Source organism: Suncus etruscus, chromosome 11 (genome assembly GCF_024139225.1).
Source record: "Suncus etruscus isolate mSunEtr1 chromosome 11, mSunEtr1.pri.cur, whole genome shotgun sequence".
Classification (NCBI taxonomy): Eukaryota; Metazoa; Chordata; class Mammalia; order Eulipotyphla; family Soricidae; genus Suncus; species Suncus etruscus.
Genome location: NC_064858.1, coordinates 39,924,377 through 39,945,033, shown reverse-complemented (window position 1 = coordinate 39,945,033; position 20,657 = coordinate 39,924,377). Strand labels below are relative to the sequence as shown.

General features: G+C 46.8%; 1 protein-coding gene across 2 annotated transcripts in view; it reads left to right on the top strand.

Annotated features, from left to right (window-relative positions):
• The window catches only part of ABTB3 (ankyrin repeat and BTB domain containing 3), a 279,483-nt gene that overhangs the window by 256,176 nt on the left and 2,650 nt on the right, over positions 1–20,657 (top strand). For both annotated transcript variants that reach the window (XM_049783110.1, XM_049783107.1), the window contains 5 exons: positions 5,036–5,141; positions 10,455–10,557; positions 12,903–12,984; positions 15,274–15,342; positions 17,087–17,200. In XM_049783110.1, coding sequence (XP_049639067.1) covers positions 5,036–5,141; positions 10,455–10,557; positions 12,903–12,984; positions 15,274–15,342; positions 17,087–17,200 — 474 coding nt within the window. The remainder of the gene's footprint in view (positions 1–5,035; positions 5,142–10,454; positions 10,558–12,902; positions 12,985–15,273; positions 15,343–17,086; positions 17,201–20,657) is intronic.

Here is a 20,657-nt window from a genome sequence, read left to right as displayed (position 1 = left end):
ACTGCTTTCTGTTGTTTGGAAGCCACACATGGCAGTGCCCCAGGGCATTTCCTGGTTCTGTGTTCAGGGTTAGATTCCAACATGGTCAAAGAAGACATATGGTATGAGATATTAAACCTGACTGCCAGCATGCAAAGACCATGCTCAGACCATTGACTTCTTCCTGGCCCATATATTTTTTTTTTGTTCATTTGTTTTTTATTTGAGGATCACATCCTACAATGCTCAGGTTTACTCCTCAGGAATCAGTCCTAGTGGTGCTCAGGGGACCATAAGGGATATGGGGAATCTAACATTGGTCTTCCACATGCAAGGCAAATGCCCTCTACACTGTACTATCACTCCAACCCTACAAATATTTTATTTCTATTTGTTTATTTGGTGTTTAGAACCATATCCAATGGTGCTCTGGGACTACTTCTGGCTCTGTGCTCACAAGTTGCTCCCAAGGGAGTTTGAGATACTCTGTGGTACCAGGTTCAAACCAGAAAAAGCCACATGCAAGACAATTCCTTAACTTCTGTACATCGGTCTTGCCCTAAAATACTTTTTTAAAGTACCTTATTATTAGGTTTTATTATAGTTTATTATAATATGGTTACCATACTGTTTAAGTTTACGGTATTGATTTACAAAGATATAAAGTCACTACACTTCATCACCACCAACATGCCCACAACCCAGCACCACTGTTTCTCTGGTGATCTTCACTTCCATTTGCCCCCAGTACCCTTCCCACCCACCCCCGTAGCTTGTTAGTCAGTTTTGTAACCCGAAGTCAAGGGTCTGTCATTGTTTGATGTTATCTGTTCCTTTGGTTTTTTTTTTCTCTTTTTTTATTTTGTGGGTTTTTTTTTTTTTGGTGGTGTTTTTGGGGGTCACACCCGGCAGTGCTCAGGGGTTTTTCCTGGCTCCGTGCTCAGAAATTGTTCCTGGCAGGCACGGGGGACCATATGGGATGCCGGGATTCGAACCGATGACCTTCTGCACGAAAGGTAAACGCCTTACCTCCATGCTATCTTTCTGGCCCCTTTTTTTTCTCTTGAGTGAGATCATCTTGTATTTGTTTTTTTTTTCCCTCTGACTTATTCAATATGATGCTCTCCCATGGTACCTCCCACCCCACTATGGCAAATTGCATGATTTCATCTTTTCTTCCAACTACATAGTATTCCCTGTGTTTTATATTTTCCCCAGGAGAATATGGATTTTATTCCCGCATAGCCAACCTCCCTTTCTCCAAAACAGCTTCATTCCATCCTCCCTTCTTCAGCTTGGGGTCCAGAGCTAACAGACCCACAGACTAATCTAGTTCCCTATCCCCAAATGACCTTCCAGACCAGGGGCTCACCCCCTTCTGTTGCTGTTGGTTGACTCTAATCACAGTACCCCCTGTTCAATGCCTGTGGCACCCTCACAATTCATCCTGGGAGCCAGGGAGTCAGAACAAATTCTTCCAACAATTCCACTACATAGAGGAAGGGCTCAGAGCAGATACATCCACAAATACAATGAGTTCAGGGACACAATGGGAGTTCTTTTTTAGCACTCTGATGCCTGAAAGAGAAGCATCCCAAATGCCTCAGAGAAAGCCACATATTGGCTATGGACACTGAGTCATTCTTAACACAGCATCTAGCATTCAAGGACCTCCCAGGGACCAGAACTTAGAAGATGCTGAGCAATTTTTTAATAATGGAGGGACAGTTAAAGAGATGGATGAATTGTGGATGGATGGATGGATGGATGGATGAATAGATGAACGGTTGGGTGAGTAAATGGATAGATGGGATAATATATGGATGGGAGCTTGATGGATAATTGGTGAATGAATGGATGGATGATTGGTACGTAAGTGGAGGGTGGATGGATGGATGGATGGATGGATGGATGGATGGATGGAAAAGTGAGTGGATATATGAATAGTGTAGTGCATGATAGGAAGCCTCCCTTTAGCAAACTATATTGGTATAATGAATGAATAAAGCCCCAAAAGTTGTTGGTCCTCCAACCTTCCTTGAGTAAACCTCAATCTCTACTGGTTTTGTTACAATTAACCAGTTACCTCAGAAGGGAGAGTATTTAACTAATAGGCTACACTTTTCAAATCTTGGGTTTATCATTATTGAAAACTGAGAAGATGCCAGAGTTTCCCTTACCCACTCACCCTCCTGCCCTGTTACTAACATCACCCAGGGCTTATTGAATCCAGTTCTACAGGGATTATTTATGGGGATGAAAAGACATGATCTCACTGAGCAAACTCTAGATCAACATTTCCCAGAGTAGATGATGCCCCCTACCCACTGCTTCCTAGAGGTGCTGAACTCTTCACTGAGAGCAGTAGAAGTCTCTAATTTTTCTTTTTTTCTGAAAAGGGGGAGGTTGGCCAGATAAGTCTGGGAACCTCTACTTGCCTTTTTCGTGCTGATTTTATTTCCTTGTTGCTGCAGTAACAAATTGCTGCAGCTTAGGAGCTGAAGACAGAGGGCTGGTTATTTCCTTATCCCCATGGCTCAGAAGTCTGGGCATATAGTTCTGAGGCTTAGGGCCTCTCAGCACCAAATTTCGGGTTTCTGCACAACCTTGTCCTTTCCAAAGGCTTTAATAAAAATGTACCTGCAAACTTCCTCAGGGGTGCAGTGGGATTCAACCCAAAATACTACTGCTACTGCTATTGCTGCTGCTACTACTACTAGTACTACTACTACTAATAGCAGCAGCAGCAGCAGCAGCAGCAGCAGCAGTAGTAGTAGTAGTAGTAGTAGTAAGAATAGTTTTAACTATTGGAATAATTAGTCCTCCTAATTCCCTCTTTTCATTTTTTTTTTTTTTGGTTTTTTTTTTTGGTTTTTGGGCCACACCCAGTGATGCTCAGGGGTTACTCCTGGCTATGCGCTCAGAAGTCGCTCCTGGCTTGGGGGACCATATGGGACACCGGGGGATCGAACCGCGGTCCGTCCAAGGCTAGCGCTGGCAAGGCAGGCACCTTACCTCTAGCGCCACCGCCCGGCCCCCCTCTTTTCATTTTTTTATTGCAAAAGCAACATTTGTTTGTGGTAGCAAATATAAATTAAAAAAGAAGGCAGGGTCAGAGAGATAGTACAAGAGATACTACTATATAGAGATAGCGAAGGTGCATCCTGCTGACCACAATTTGAATTCCCAGCACCACACATAGTCTCCTGAGCACAGAGCCAGGAATAGAGCCTGAGCACCGCTGGATGTGGCCCCAAGACCACACACAGAAAATGGCAAACAAAACAGAAAGAAAAGCAAAAACTATCCCACTGACAGGCAGCTGCTCTGTCCTTCCTAATCATTCTCTCTGCATATTTTGCCAATCCATATAGAGAGAGAGCTTTCTTTCTGAAAGTACATGCTTTCCAACTGTGTTGGAACCTCTTAAATATTGTGCATGTCTTTCTCCCTTAGTCCTCCTCCCATCCTATCTTAGTCCCTTCACCCCATAAAAAAAATCAAAGCATCACCATGCAATGATTCATAGTGTCCCTTCACACACCTGCACTTGGAGGGAGATTAATGTACCTCAGGAACCCAAAGAAAGATGAGACCAGCACAGGGCACACATCAGAAACAGGCTCCCGGGTTGGGAGATGGCACAGGAGAAGACATTTTTCCTGCATGTGGCTGATCTTGGATTGATCCCTGATACCACATACAGTGTCTCAAGCACTGTAGGCAGTGATTCCTGAGCACGAATTAGTAAGTAAGCCCTGAACACTGCCAGAACAAAATCCAAAACAAAAAATTCACAGAACTACTCTTCCTCAGGCTATTGAGGGGCAGCAGGAGTTTTTCTGCACAGGGAATCTCACCTGCTCTGCTCCACTATTCCAAAGAAAGTGACTTTATGACAGTGATACTTGGAAGTGATCATACTGGACCAGAACTGGGAACTGAAAGGAAGTAAAGCATTTGCCTGACACCCCTTTAGTAACAGCATTGCAAAGCAAGGTTCCTTAAAGGAAAAAAGGCAGAGAGGAGAAAGAGAAGAAAAATGTCTGCAGGCTGAAGATGGGATGAGGACAGGAGGGAAACTGGGTAAATTGTGGTGGGAAATGAAAACTGGTAAAGGGATGGATGTTGGAACATTGTATGACTGAAACTTAATTACCAACAACTTTTTAACTCTATCTCACAGTTATTTAATTAACTTTTTAAGTAAATATAGGGCCGAAGCAATAATACACTGAGTAGGGTGTTTGATTTGCAGATGGATGACTTGGATTCAATCCTCGGCATCCCATATTGTCCCCCAAACCTACCAGGAATAATTTATTAATGCAGAACCAAGAGTAAACCCCTGAGTGCTGCTGGGTGTTTTTGAGTCACAACTCAAAAACCCAAAAAAAATTTTTTTTGTATTAAAATGTATAAATATGGGGCCAGTGAGGTGGCGCTAGCCAAGGAAGGACCGTGGACCGTGGTTCGATCCCCCGGCATCCCAGATGGTCCCCCCAAATCAGGGGCAATTTCTGAGCGCTTAGCCAGGAGTAACCCTTGAGCAACAAATGGGTGTGGCCCCAAAACAAAACAAACAAACATATAAAATGTATAAATAAACACATCAATGTTAAAAAAAATAAAAGTAGTTCGCTGAGTTCTCGGAGGCTAAATCAGAGCCTCCAGCAAGCAGGTCAGGAGCTTTGTGCCCTTTCTGGGTAATTTAGTATCTCCAGAACTGTGGAGTACAGCTAGGGTATGTTTGGGGGTTTCCACTCAGTAGCTTACAAAACTGCAGTGGGGAGTGAATGATCCTGACACGAGAGAATTTAATGGCAATTCAGAGTTCACTCGGAACCCTTGGGGATAACAGCCTCACAGCTCTGGGATTGCCCAGGGCCTTCATATTGTGTAGGGGAATCATGCCTGGAACCTGCCATCTGCTGCCAGGAACCCCCTTTCCTGAAGGCTGCAGGGACAAGGGACAAGGGCCACAGACTCTGGTGTGACCCCTGGGATCACCCCAGCCCAGCGCTTCCCGCCACATGAGCTCATCCATGTCTTCCAGAATGAAGTGATCAGCCAGCAATTGTGTGTCATCTTCACGCACTGCTATGGGCCCTACCCCATCCCCAAGCTCACGGAGATCAAGCGGAAACAGACCTCTCGCCTGGGTGAGTACTGGGGTTTGTGGCGAAGGACCCCAGGGTAGCCGGATTAGAAGGTTAGGCAGAGCAACTGTGTTATCCCAGGGACATCTCTGGGGCCTGTGCCCCAACCCACACTTACCCTTCCTATAAATAAAAGACTTTACTCCAAGGTCACAGAGAGGACCTAATATCCATGGGCCTCCCAATCTCTGGCATTTTCTGCAGGTGGATCCTTCCAGAAAGGTGCAGAATAATGCCAGAAAGCTCCTTTTAAACCCAGGGCGATAGTACAGTGGGTAGCAAGGGTACTTGTCTTGCCTGTGGCTGATCTGGAGTCTATCCCCAGTACTGCATATGGTTTCTGAGCCCCCAGGAGTGATTTATGAGCACAGAGTAAGGAGTAACCCGGAACCAGCCAGATGTGGCCCAAAAACCAAAACTAAATAAACATGAAAGTCAGTCTCTCTTTCTCCCTCAAGAGGAAGAAGTCGGGGATAGATAGTGACAGTCATTGGTGTCCCTCTAAAAAAAAATGCTTCTGCAGGGAAGGAGGAGAGAGAAACAAGCATGCCCATACCTGGATCCCTGAGGCATCCACATGTGCATGAAGACACAGGAGTGTGCTACTTACATGCATATGCACAAACACCAGTGCACACAAGCACACATCAACAGAGACTCGTACATGTGGATATGCACACATGTACATGCATGTATTGGCACTGATGTGTTCAGACACAGGTGCATACATGCATCCTCGTGCACTGCACAAATGTATAAAGTCACACACGAGCACACATACAAGGAGATCCTACCTGAACCGAATGGCACTTGGAAATCCCATAGCTTATGGTGGTTGTCACTGCATTATCTTGGCCACTTACTTTGAGCTGCCCCTTTAAAGGCTCAGCCCTGCTCTACAAGCAAGTCTTAGGCCACCCCTCCAGGGATAGTTGGAGCAGGGGAGCCCCCTCAGAGCCCACAGGGCCTGCACAGGGAAGAATGAGCTTGAAGCCGGTTGCCCATGGCTGCCCTTCCATCCTACTGCAGCCCTGCATTAGAGTTTCTCGGAGAAGCCCTCGCAGTGGGACAAATTTCATCCCACGCACCACATGCCTGAGGCTACTGCATCTTAGGCTGCTCAGCTTGGCCCCCAGAGCCTGAACTGTTTTGGCTGCTGTAACAGAAGCTCCTCACAGACTTCCCAACCCCCACTTCCTTGGGCCTCTGGCCTTACCCCTGGAGAGCTATGAAATATTAAGGAGAAAGGATTCCTTTTCCAGTGAAGGTAAAGGCTGCTTTAGTTCAGCTTTGTGCTTTCTGTGAAGGCTAGGAAACGTGTAAGAAACAAGAATTTGAAAGTCTACACTAGAATCAAACCACTCCTTTTTGCTGGATTGGTTTTGTTTCGGAGGATTCTCAGAATCCTGAGATTCTCCTGGCTAGGTGCTATTGGGGACCCTGTGGGGTGAGGAATCCGACCTATATACAGAGTATGTGCTCAGACCTTTGAGCTGTCTCCCAGGCCCAAAACACTGCTTTTGAAACAGATGAGCTACTTTAGAGTAATGAGAAGGCTTCACTTATGGAACTGTGTTTTAGGTATTTGTGTTCCAGTTGATAAAAACTTGTTGGTCCAGTAGAATGGTTTAAGTAGGAGAGCACATGCCCTAGTGAGCAAATGTGCTAGGTTCTGAGCTCAAACCCTGGCACCATAGTCTGCCTACGTCACTAGGTTCCCAAGCTAAGGATTGTAATTCTAAAGGAAGACAGGACTGAGAGACTCAAAGTTCTTGCTAGGGGGGAAATGGGGGCAGGATACAATAATAAGTGGAATATGGAGCATGTTATCTCTTCTTTTTTAGGCTTCTCCTAAGAAAATTTTTTCTCCTTCATCTTTCCTTCCTTTCTTCCTCTCTCCTCCCTTCCTTTCTCCTTTCTTTCCTCTCTTTCTTTCCCTTCTTACTTTACTCCTTTTTCTTTCCTTCTTTACAACCTTTTTCCTTCCCTTCCCTTTCTCCCATTCTCCTTCCTTTTTTCCTTCCTCCCTTTTCTTTCTTCCTGTCTCCTGTCTCCTCTCCTTCTTCCCTTCCTTCTCCTTTCCTTCAATTTTCCCTTCTTATTCCATTCCATCTCTTCTTCTTTCCCTCCCTTATTCCTTCTCTTTTAATTGAAAGTGGAAAGAAGAAATTTAAATGAAGGCTTTTGGCTTAAATGAAAAACTTAGCAGCAACCAAATCAAAGGTTGTTAATTTTTCTTTATGCTTACTCATGTGGGCAAATCAGGAAGTACAAAAAAACCTTATATATAGCTATTCTGTAGAAAAGAGATGCTAATTAAAATATTATCCATGGAACAGATACTAAAAACCAACCAAATGACTTTGGATATTGGTTCCAGTGCTGAGGCTTAGCAGTTGTCTCTGATTGTGGAGGTCAAAGCAGACATTTGCAGGGATAGATGGGCTCAATGGCACAGAATCAAATCTGCTTTTCTGTAATTTCTGTAGCATTACCCCTACATGCCCCCAAACTTGCTGAGATGTCTTTCACTAGCAATTAAAAGAATCTGTTGGGGTCAGAGCAATCGTATAGTGGGTCAGGTATTTGCCTTGCAGGCAGCTGATCTAGCATCCCCTTTGTTACCCAAGCACACCACCAGGAGTAATTGCTGAGTGCAGAGTTGAGAGTAACCCCTGGATGTGACTCAAAAACCAAATAAATAAAATAAAAGAACCTGGTTCCCAAGCTAAAGATTGTAATTCCAAAGGAAGACAGGCCTGAGAGACTCATAGTTCTTGCAAGGGGAGAAACGGGGGCAGGATACAATGATTAGTGGAATATGGAGCATGTTATCTCTTCAGTCCAGCATTGCAAGGCAGAGTAACAAACAGGGATCTAATAGAACTTTAGAAACCTACTTTCAAGGAAATAGAAGCATGATGGTTTGTTTCCCTGAGTGCTAGAATTAGGTCTCATGTTCCAAAGCCAGAACACTGGAAATATATGGGTCTGGAAGCTAACGTCAATGTAGGAAATAACACACACACACACACACACACACACACACACACACACACACATATGCAAAAGAGCATTTTCCTGCAATCCAAAGTATTTATTAGTAAGGAACAGACCACACCCAGAGGTGGGCTAGGTGATCTAAACACCAATTAAAGATACTACATTCAAAGATGTTTTCAATCAATGAGCAACAAGGCATATACTGAGTGGGATGGGATCTAATTAATCCCACACCAGATTAGAGAGAAGAATAGCCCTCAAGGACTGGCAAATTGAATAACTAAGTGCCCTGTCCAGGAGCAGGAGCAAATACAGAGAACAGTGGGACTGGGACATCATCCTCTTGCCTCCCATTGAGTTTGGGTAGGAAAGTAAAAAAGGTAGAAGCTATTGGAAATTCTGAGAGCAAGAGTGGAGGTTGCTGGAGGTGGGAGTGAGAGTGAGTGGAGGGAGGGAAACAGCTTGCTGTAAAGATCTTGTCTTGAAGACAGGAAAATACATGAGTGTAAGTTAATGCTCTTCTTGATCTCCAGATAGTTTAGGAATGTTTGGGAACAGGGGCTTTGTCATTTAAATTTTTTAAGTTTTAGTAAAAATAAAGTAATAAAATTTGCTTATCCATGAATGGATATGGAAAGTATCAACTGAGTTAAATGAGTGAGAGAGAGAACATAGAATGATCACATTTATCTGCAGGATATTTAAAAACGTAGTATGAGACAATATAAACAGTGAGGTGGGAAGTGCATTTAGGACAGAGAAGGGACCACTATGACAATGATAGTTGGAAATGATCACTGGACAAGAACTGGGTACTAAACCGATCACTCTGGACAAGAACTGATATGTATGATACCCCTTCAGTAACAGTATTGCAAACCACAGTTCCTAAAAAGAAAAAGAAAAAGGGAGAAAAGAAAAAGGAGGGGACATAGAAGTAGGTGGGGGAGACGAAAAGAAAACTGAAGACATTTGTGGCACGAAATGAATACTGGTGTAGAGATAGGTATTAGAACATTGTATGACAGAAAAATTCAAGTTGGTGAGGCCAGAGAGATAGTGCAGCATGTAGGGTGCTTTCCTGGTAAGCAGCTAACCCAGGTTCATTCCCGAGTATCCCATATGTACCCATCTACCATTAGAAATAATTTCTGAGTCCAAGTGCAGAGTCGGAAGTAATCCTTGAGTATTGCCAGGTGGGAGCCAAAAAGCAAAACAAAACAATACAAAATTTATATTGATAATTAAGCAGACTGCTCCTGCTTTCTGAAATTTTAGGACTTCATCAACTGTTTATCTACTTGTTCTTATGAAGTGGCTCTGGTTTCATCAAATGCATTAACTTGTATTTTTAGTTGGTTTTTATGTTTTTAATTATGTAGTTGAAATAAATTATTTTTAAAATCAAAAAATCAAACAACAACAACAAAAGAACATTGTATGACTGAAACTCAACCATAAATAGCCTTTTAAATCTTGTGATTTAATTTAAAAAATAATTGAAGGGAAAATGTAAAGATAGTGGAGTTACAGATGAATTTGGCATTTTTAGGACTTGGGGAGCTGGGATTCCTGGAAATAGCACCCAGGACTTCCTCACCATGTGTGGCAGATGCCCTTCCACTGAGCCACATTCCCTGTTTTCCTGGGTGTGTATGAAATGTAAATTTGATGGGAGCGGAGTGAGCTCAGTAGACTCTGAGTCCCTTCCTTGGGACCACACGGGCCCCAGCACCTCCCTGATGTCTTTCTGAAGATGGTGTGGTTGAAATTTTAGGACTTCATCAACTGTTTATCTACTTGTTCTTATGAAGTGGTTCTGGTTTCATCAAATGCATTAACTTGTATTTTTAGTTGGCTTTTATGTTTTTAATTATGTAGTTGAAAAAAATTATTTTTAAAATCAAAAAACAACAACAACAAAAGAACATTGTATGACTGAAACCCAACCATGAATAGACTTTTAAATCTGGTGATTTCTGAAGATGGTGTGGTTGAGAGCAAGAGAGACTCAAGACCTGTGGGTTTATAAGTCTGTAGAGGGGGTCCCAGAGTGGCCCCTCTCCTCGAAGCACCACTGGAACTCTATCTGCCATCAGTATCCAGGGTGCTGAGCCCAAGAAGAAAGTAGCTTTCCCACTTTAAACCACCTGAATCCAGAGCCCTGGGAGACCTCCCTGTGGGAAATGCTACTTTTCAGGGCAGATAAGCACCCAGGCATCTGGGTGATTTGTGTGTCTCTCCATTGATCTCCTCAGTCTACCCCTGAGACATCAGCCTACTCAGCCACACCTGACCCCTTTCCTCTTGCAGATCCACATTTTCTCAACAACAAAGAGATGTCCGATGTCACCTTCCTGGTGGAGGGCCGGCCCTTCTATGCCCACAAAGTGCTGCTGTTCACAGCCTCTCCAAGGTATGGTACATGGGTGCCAGGCTTAAGGTTGTTGTGGATGTTACTGAAGCAGGCAAATCAGTTCTGGAAATGTCAGCCCTGATAGCCAATGTTCTCTATACCCAGGTTGGAGGGGCATAAGGCACGGGCTGCCCTCCTTCTCGCCAAGCCCAGCTCACAAAGACCCATATTTGTCCAAGCAAACATGCCTCTATCACACAGTCTCACACTGGAGGCAGCCATAATACATACTGCATCCTGTGTGGACTTGGGGACACTACATAGAGCAAAGGAACCTTATATCAAAGAAATAATTTATGTAACTGATACTGTGAGGTGCCTGGAAGATCAGCCCATGGTGACAGGGAGGACCATGGTAGCAGGCAGAGTCCTTTAGAGATGGGTAATACTGTGTGAGCCCTGGCCTTGCACTTTACCCTCTGCTCGGACAGTAAGGATGGGACATTTTTGTGTGTCACTATTGTCCAGCACAGCCACTGGGTCAATCCCAGCAGGTTGCTGCAGTTAGACTAGAAGCTCCATCAGTGCTTCCCAAACACCCCTTCCCCTTGGCTGAGAGAAGCAACGGAGAATCTCAAACTTTGACCTCATCATGATAAAGTCCTTTTAAAATTAATTTGAGGTGCTACAGTGATAGTACAGCAGGTAGGGCACTTGCCTTGCATCAGGCCAATTTGGGTTCAATCTCTAGCACCCCATATGATACCCTGACCACTGCCAGGAGTGATTCCTGAGTGCAGAGACAGGAGTACCCCTGAGCATCACTGGGTGTTGCCCTCCAAAATAAAACATAAAAATTAAAAATAAAACAAATTTGACTATCAGCAAATGTTTAATTAGTATACCTATTGTATATACCCGATCTACTGGGTATATATTGTTTGGTAAAAGACCAGAGAAATAGGATAGGGATTAAGTCCACTTGCCTTGCATACATCTGGCCCCAGTCCAATCCCCAGTACTGCCAGGGTTGGCCCCAAAAGTTAAAACTAAATAAAATTACCACCATTTAAAAAAAATGAAAGGGGGCTGGAGAGATATAAGTAGAGCACAAGTAGTGTACTTGCCTTGCACACAATTTATCTGAATTTGATCTCCAGCATCCCATATAGTTCTCTGAGCCCATCAGGAATAATTTCTGAGTGTAGAGCCAGGAATAACCCCCGAGAACTACCATGTATGGCCCAAAAACCAAAACAAGAACAATAGGAGCTAGAGCAATAGTATATAGCAGCAGATAGGCCATTTGCCTTACACTCAGCCGACCTGGATTCAATCCCTGGCATCCCAATATTGTTCCCTGAGCATCACCAAGAGTGATTCCTGAATTCAGAGCCAAGAATAATTCCTAAGCAATGCCAGGTGTGGCCCCAAATCAAATTTTTAATAAAAAACAATAGATAGATAGATAGATAGATAGATAGATAGATAGATAGATAGATAGATAGATAGATAGTCATAAATGGAAAAGCTTAAGATGTCCTGACTGAGATGAGGACAGGATGTGTGCAAGGCCATGGGTTTAACCCCTGGCACCATGGTCCCTGATGGCCCTGTACTCCACCCACACATGACCTCCTCTCCCTTTAGAGACCTAGTTATGTGCCACTCCTGAGCAGCTGTGCCAGCGGCTACCCTGTGCTGGTCCCTGCACACTGCTCAAAGGAAAAGCAGGTTTGACTGAAAACTATAGTCCCTTGTGTTTGCAGAATGACTGTAGAACTGGCCAGAGAACTACTGAGGTCTCAGGCTGTGGCCCCGACACTGGTATTAATGCAAGCTGTGACTATAGTAGAACCTGAAGGGTGGTTGGTTTTGGAGAGTTTGGATTAGGATTTTGGGTTTCTCATGGTTGGTTTGGTTTTGGAGCCACATCCAACAATGTTACAGGGTTGCTCCTGACTATGTTCAGGGTTTGCCCCTCTCAGTGTTCAGAAGACCGCATGGTGCTGGGGATGGCACCCCAGGCCTCCTGCAGGCAGAGCCTGTGCCCTGCTCATGCATGGAGCTCTCTGCTGTAGTTCATCTCTGTTGTTGAGGTTTTTCTAGATTTTAGGATCAGACCTAGTGGTGCTCAGAAGTTACTCTTGGCTCTGTGCTCAGAAATTACTCCTGACAGGCTCAGGGGACCATGAGGGACGCCAGATATCTAAGTTGGGTCAGCTGCATGCAAAGCAAACACCCTACCCACTGTGCTATCCCTCCGGATCATCCTGTTTTTAAGTTGAGACTTTTGACTTCAGACTGAATTTCATGAGAAATTTTGAGTTCCGGGACAGAGGGTGAGATGTAATACTGGGTCTGTCAACAGAAGGTGGTCTGAGAGTCTGTTGTGTTGTGTTCAGGTTCAAAGCGCTCCTCTCCAGCAAACCTGCAAACGACAGTCCCTGCATTGAGATCGGCTATGTGAAGTACCCCATCTTCCAGGTGAGCCCCACTGTGGCCGGGGGTGAGGCGCACAAGGAACAGATGGTCCCTCCCACCCTATCCTGAGAGTCCAGCCAACCAGTGACCACCTGACTCACTCTCCCTACTCTTCACATCCAGGTGTTCCTGCAGCAGCACCTACTATGGTCCTGGCAGAGTGCTGGGGATGGAGGATTAAGTTCCTCTCCTGGCTAACTCTGAGTCATTTTGTCAATTATATTATAGTGTGGGAGGTTTTCAGGAAAAGCAGGGAGCATGCCTAGAGGTTATTAGGCAGGAGAGGCTAGGGGAACCTCCTGGAGGAGGCATGAAATTATGAAGTATCTAAGACTGAAGTGTGGATGAGCCATCAGCAGAGCTGCAGCTTAAAAAGGGGGGTTGGAACATTCTAGACAGTCTGAATCCCAGAAGGAAGACTGAGCCATTTCATTTCAGGCAGATGTTAGGGAGCTGGTGCCACTTCACAGCATCATGAACCTGAGAGGGAAAGATTCTTTGTCCAGACCTGCCCTGACTCTGCGGGAGCTCAGTGGGCCTGGGGTCTCTAGGGCACAGTGCTCTCTTTCCTGCTCCACCCTCTCTTGAATGCCCAATCATCAACTCTGTCCTGTACATGCATTCTTGCAGGCCTTTTTGCCAGACAGACCCTCACTGGGCACCAGCAGGGCTCTTACCCATTCAGGCAGCCCTCGGGGAAGACACTGGTCCCTCACTGCTTCCTTCCAGCAGGGCTGTTTGGGAGCGTGAGCTGGAAGTCAAAAGGCACCTTACCTAGGGACACTGGGGGCCTAGAATCCAGTGTTTGCTAGTGGGCTTCAGAGATGCCTCAGAGAGCACCATGCGGGCTGCCCCTACTTCTGAGTTCAGGGAGGATGCCCTGTGTGGACCTTCCTCCATAAGAAAAACCGCACCAGGTCCTGCAGGCCTCAGTGGGCTTTATCTGCCCCTATAGAGCGTCCCAGATTGTTCACTGCCCTTCTATGAGAATTTCTATCCAAGAAGCCTTTAAGAAAATCCCCTAAGAAGGCTTCACTTTCCCTGTCAGGGTGACCCAGCAAGGACCGCCCTAGGGTGGACCCCTCATGAGGCCAGGGGCCCCTTGAGATCTGCCCCACACCCTACACCAAGAAAACAATGTGGCCGTTAGCAGTGACCTGTCTCATGACTGGCATCACACATGGAGTTCCCTCTGCCTCCTGTGGGAAGGTGGGTGTGGAAGGCACCTGTGAGAGCCCTGAGGTCACCAGCCTTTAAGGGGCTGCAGTTTAAGCCCAAGACCCTGATGTAAATCCAGGAGCCTCCAGCCACAAAGGAGAGGTGCTTTATAGAGGGATACCCCTGTGATTATGGTGGATCACCAATTCTTTTTCTTTTTCTTTTCTTTTTGCACTGAGGTACTGTGATTTACAAAGTCCGTGATACATATTCAGACACACAGTGTTCCAGCACCAATACCTTCACAGCTGTCCCTGTCCCTTCACCACTGTCCCCAGGTTCCTTCCCACCCCCAGCCTGCCTCCTTAACAGTATATTTTGTTTGCTTGTAGTAGTTTGGTCCTCTTGCTTTCGGTGTTGGTACCAATATTCGCACATCCCACACCTCTCCACCACTCCAATGACCACAGCCCCCGGCCTGCCCCCTGTAAACCTCCCGTCCACTTCCTCTTACTCCCTGCCTCAGTTTCTCTCCTTTTCTGGCCTTCTCATTTCTATTATCTCTATTATCTACCTTTCATTTCTATTATTTCTATTATATACCTTTAATTCCTCTCATTCCCGTTACTCTCTGTGCTGCAGATAAGTGAGGTCACACAGGATTTGTTCTTTGGTCTCACTCCACTGAACAAGATCTCCTCCAGTTCCATTCAGGCTGCCAGGAGTCACATGATTCCTTAGATCCCTGCAGCTACATAACATTTTCCCTTATGTCCATGTACCACACAAACATATGGTACATGTCCGAGTTCAGGATCTGCCTACCTGAGGACTTGAATTCAGTCTTTATCACTGTTCATACACAGACAGGAGGTAAGGTCCAGGCATTACTCCTACCAGCAGGGAAGAGGATATAGACTCTGGGCCTAGAGGCAAGGAGCTCTGGGCTTGAGCTGATTGTGCAGCTGGAGAGACGTGCAGGCCCTGTGCCCAGATGCTTTGCCTGGCCCCCGCTTTATCTGGGCTGCCCTCCTCCTCCAGGCTTGCACATGCTCTCACACATCAACTGTCCCATGGTTTGCGGGTGTTGATGTCTGCTCACTGCAAGGCCCTGTACCCCTTTCTTTCTTGCAGCTGGTCATGCAGTATCTCTACTACGGTGGTCCTGAGTCTCTTCTCATCAAAAACAACGAGATCATGGAGGTGAGAGAGGGAGAGAGGGCAGGAAGGTAGCACTCCATAAATCCAGGTCTCCCAGCACATAGGCAATGTTGGGGGACCCGTGCTGGATTTGCTTTTGGAGACAGACTTTGGGCACCTGTCATCCTCCTCAGGTCTCCCCCCACAGCAGGTGTCTCACTGAATCCTTCCCTAAAGACTGAGGTGTGCTGGGTGCCTTTAGAATTGCAGCCAGTAAAGTCAGCTTTGCCTGGCTAGTAGGGGGCAAGAGATCACTGAAGAAACCAAGATCAGCCCAGCCCTGCAGCCCAGCCAGGAGGGCTCACAGGGATTCACCCAGAACTGTCCCAAGGACATGGCCCCCTGTCATTTGTGCAGTAATCATGTGGTCTGAGAATACTGCTCAGATGCAGAGTGTTGACCCATGCTGACCCAAAGCCCAGTGGCTCTTAGTCTGAGCTCACCTGCCACAGGCTTGGCCTCCTGCTTCTTCCTACAGTGATGCTCCTGCCAGTGTCCCTGGGAGCATTGAACCAGACATCACAACCACTCTGAACCTCAGAGCCAAGAATTGTACTACGATGAGCAATGGCAGACAGGGCCTGCCAGCTTCCGTGTTCTCATGTGGCCCATGTACCCTCCCTCCTTCTCACCACCTGCTGTCAACTCCTCCCACCCTAATTGTTGTTTTGGGGCTACAACCTGTGATGCTTGGGGCTTACTCCTCACTTGGCCCTCAGGTATTTCTCCCGACAGGATTCAGGGGACTATATGGGGTTCTGAGGACCAAACCCTGATTAGCCACATGCAAGACAAGTGCCCTGCCTGCTGTGCTATTGCTCCAGCCCCAATATTTAAATTTTTCATTTGCTCTTATTGCTATGGGACCCACAACCTGTGGTGCTGGATTGGACATGGAAGGTCTGCACAGGGCCTCGAATACACAGGTCCTGTGCTCTACCTTCTTTAAAGTCACAATCACAGGCCAGAAAGATAGCATAGCAGGTAGTGCATTTGCCTTGCACATAGTTAACCAGGTTAAATCTCCAGCATCCGATATGGCTGCCAGGAGTAAACCCCTGGGCACCACTGTGTGTGGCCCCAAAACAAAACAAAATCAATCATACATGTGGCCCAGGTATGTGTCCACTTCACAGAAGAATTGTCATTAAAAAGAAAGTTCCCCCAGCCTCAGCCCTCCAACCCAGGCGCTTTCCCCTTCAACTCTTGCTCTGGACCTTCCCCCCTTCCCCCTGCAGAGCCCAGTTCAGCATCTGCCACAGATGGGTGCTCAGCTATGAGCCAGGACATGGCAGATTCACACAGAGACCGAATGCCTATCTCTCACTGGGTGAGAGGGTGATGGTTATGGGAGGAAGAAACAGGCAGGAAGAGATAGAGCTGACAGGGATGGAGAATCCTCCCCACCCCCCACTGACCCTTGCCAGGCTTGGAGGTCAGAGAACTTCTTGGAAGAAGCAGCCTTTGTGTGGAGGCCCAGAGGACCATGAATGCAAACCACAGTGCCTCCCGTCTAGGCAGAAACTTGATTATGTGCTCTGAGCAGTGCCAAGATGCCATGTGATGCCAGGGATCGAACCCATTGCCCCGTGCATGCCAGGGTCATGCTCCGGCCCTATGAGCCGACTTCCGCCCTGGCCTGCCTTTGTAGCCTGGAGGGCCCTTTATGTCACTCCGTTTGCTACTGTTTTGGACGATGAGGCTTTTCCCTCCCAGCCTCTCATGGTTCCCACTTCTGCTCCTCTAGCTTCTGTCTGCGGCCAAGTTTTTCCAGCTAGAGGCGTTACAGCGCCACTGCGAGATCATCTGTGCGAAGGGCATTAATACAGACAACTGTGTGGACATCTACAACCATGCCAAGGTAACCTCGCGCCTGCGCATGCCTGCACATGGGGGGCGGGGGCGCTCAGGCTAGTCAGTCTTTCTCCAGAGAGTAGAATCTAGAAGCTTCTAAAGCAGAGCTACTCTCCACTTGGGTTTTCCCCACTCTAGCATCCCTCAGCTGCACAGGGTTGTTCACAGCTGGCAGCCCCCCTCCCGGATTTCCCTCTTTCTGTGTCTGGTCTGTGCCACCCCTGGAGCAGCATGTCCTGTCACTATGACCCAGCAGTCTCTGCAACTTGGGGCTTATTGGAAATGGTTAATCCTGAGGCCCCACTCGGACTTACAGTGTGAAAAATTGGGGTTGGGCCCCGCCATGCCTGGCTTCTTGGAACTCACAGTTCATCCTGATGCCGGCTAAGGAGTGAGAATTGCTGTTGGTGAATCGGTCCCAAGAGTTGACTGCTCAATACTATCACACTCCCTCCAGCGAGGACCCATTATTTTGGGAAGGGCACACCTGGAAGAGCTCAGGGCTTACACCTGGCTGTGTGCTCAGAGATCACTCCTTGAAGTCTGGGGACCAAATGGGGTGCTGGAGACTGAACCCACGTCAACAAAGTGTGAGGCAAGTGCCCTACCCACTGTAGTATGACTCCAGCCCCAGCACCCATTCAGTTTGCCCCAGGGAATCAGTATGGATCTCAGTTCCCCGATGGTTCTGGATGGAACCAAGCTCACACACCTTCCCACCACCATGGCCACCACTGTGGGGCCCAGGATCTAAGTAACAAGCCCCTAAAGTGTGACTTTTGTGAGTTCAGCTCTAAGACCTCTCTTCATATCAACTTTTAGGAAGCACCAAGGCCCAGGGACTGACTGAGCTCAGGCACCTCTGCTGAGAATGGGGTTCACTTTTGCTAAGAAGGAGCAGTGAAGGGAATATCAGGAATCAGCTGAGAGCCCGTCAGATCTCCTGAGTAATGGTGCTCAGCCATAAGCCAGCTCCTAATGAATCCTATAAGTGTATGGAACCCTGGGGCTGCACCGCACATCCATTCTTTCTGATCAACATGTTCGTTTGTCCCTGGTTCAGAACAAGGAAACAGTGCCCAGAGAGATGAAGTTACTTGCTTAAGGTCACATGGCTACATCTAAGCTTTTGTAGTCTGTAGTAAAATGTTCATGGCAGCCAGAGAGATAATACAGTGGGTAGGTTGTTTGCCCTGCACATGACCAACCTGTATTTGATATCCTCTGGCATCCCATATGGTCCCCCAAGCACTGACAGAAATGACCCCTGAGTGCAGAGGCAGGATTAACTCCTGAGTACTTGGAGTATGGCAGAGAGAGAGAGAGAGAGAGAGAGAGAGAGAGAGAGAGAGAGAGAGAGAGAGAGAGAGAGCACAAAATTGGCCACTTAGATGGTATTCAACACAGTCATCAGGCTCCAGAACTTTCCAGCTACCTCAATGTCAGCTCTGATGCCACTAAACACTAACTTCTCCCTCCTATCTCTACCAATCACTATTCTCCTTATCTTGGGGACCCCGGCTTCTCTGGTGTGCTTGGTGTATGAAGTGTGACCCTTTTGTTTTATTCAGTTGACGTCCTCAGGGTTCATGCCAAGACTTGGATCCAACAGTCAGGGCACTCAGCACGCTCACTGCCCCCCTTGTTACAGGGAATGATGCCACAGAAAGGCAGACAGGCATGGGTGCACCCACCCCATCCCCTCTCTGCATTCTCTGGGGCCTGTCAAATGCCTCACTGCAAAGCACAGGCATTGATTGACCCGGCTTTCTCCCTGGCTTTACTGGCCTGCGAGTCCTAATAAATGTTTGAAATATTAGCAATAACTCATACACCTGTATTTTCTGCTCAGTTACCAATAAATAGTATAGTTCAGGGGTCTCAAACTCAATTTACCTGGGGGCCGCAGGAGGCAAAGTCCGGGTGATACTTGAGTGCAAAGTCAGTAGTAAGCCTTGAACATTGGGGGGTGTGACCCAAACAACTAAAAAAACAAAACAAAACAAAAAACAAAAAAGATTCCTCTAGGGCAGGGCCACAAACAGCCCTCGGGCCTCGAGTTTGAGACCCCTGGTATAGTTAAACTACTGCTACAGCACACACACACACACACACACACACACACACACACACACACACACACGCAGTAGAGCCAAATCTGGTTTCTCAGAACACAGACCATGAAAAAAAATTGGGTGGGAGGGTCTTAAACTCATTTAACAAAAACATTGTTTCTACCCAGAAAGGAGCCTTTGAGACCATCATTTCCCCTACCCATGAACATTTACACTTCTTTGTGTACTCCACAGTTCTATCACGGGGACAATAAAACCTGCATTCCACAATCCCACTTAATAGCTCCAGGCTCCTCAGCACTCCACCTGCAGCAGTCTGTTACTTAGAGGCAACAGGAGCAGCAGGCACCACCTGCTGGGGAGATAGAGGTACTGCAAGCTGAACACACCTCCCCTGAACTTTCATCTGCACCCCTTAGCACTTAGAGCTCTTTCATCTTTACACACACCAGGCTAAGCTTGTCCACGCCGTGTCCTGACATGTTTCCACAGCATATCGGTCCTTCCTGACCTCGCTGCCAGCCACCCATGCCCTGTGCCTATGGAGCACACACATTGGCAGATGCAATCTTGGTCTCTAGGTCCCTGGTGTCAAGCTGGTGAGAGCTGAGATCTTCAAGCTAAGCACAGTCTCCAGTGTAAGAATGACCAATGCCCAGCTCTGGGTCCTGCCCTAGCCAAGTCATAAGACTTTATACGAGTCACTCCGACTGTGAATTGGAGGTGGGAAAAGTTGAGGACTCTGTGAGATGGTGTCTAGGAAAGTCTGCTAGGCTCAAGCTCTCAGCATCTGCTCTGAGCCTCATTACTGAGGGTGACTGTTAATTCACTTAGCAGCAAGTGCTTATAGTGATGGTCGGCCTTCTAGTTGCTGGGAGCACAGGGCCACTCCTGGCAATATTAACCTAACTGAATCAGCAGTTCAGTGCTAAGGCCAGAGGATGTAGTTCTTAGCCCATCAGGTCTACACCTAGCAATGCAGATCTCTTGCCCCCTCTATTATCTCCCCAGGTGCTAAGTGTCCACAATTTATTTGGGGGGGCACACTCAGCAGTGCTCGGAGGTTACTCCTGGCTCCAAACTCAGGAATTACTACTGGCAGTGCTCAGGAGACGATATGGGGTGCCAGGAATCAAACTTGGATCATCTGTATATAAGATAAACAAACTACCCACTTTGCTGTCACTTCTTTGATGCCCCTTATTAAGAAGGTTCCCTGCTAGGTCAGTCTTTCTTCTGAGCACAGGCTGCAGAATCCACACTATGGAGGCAGTTCTTTCTACCCCATCTCCAAGATAACCACCAGAACCGTTATGAGTGTTTCTAAATGTCCCCTTGCAGGTACAGTCACGAAAGTCACTGTAAATTTAGGGCATGGGTAGCTTGTGG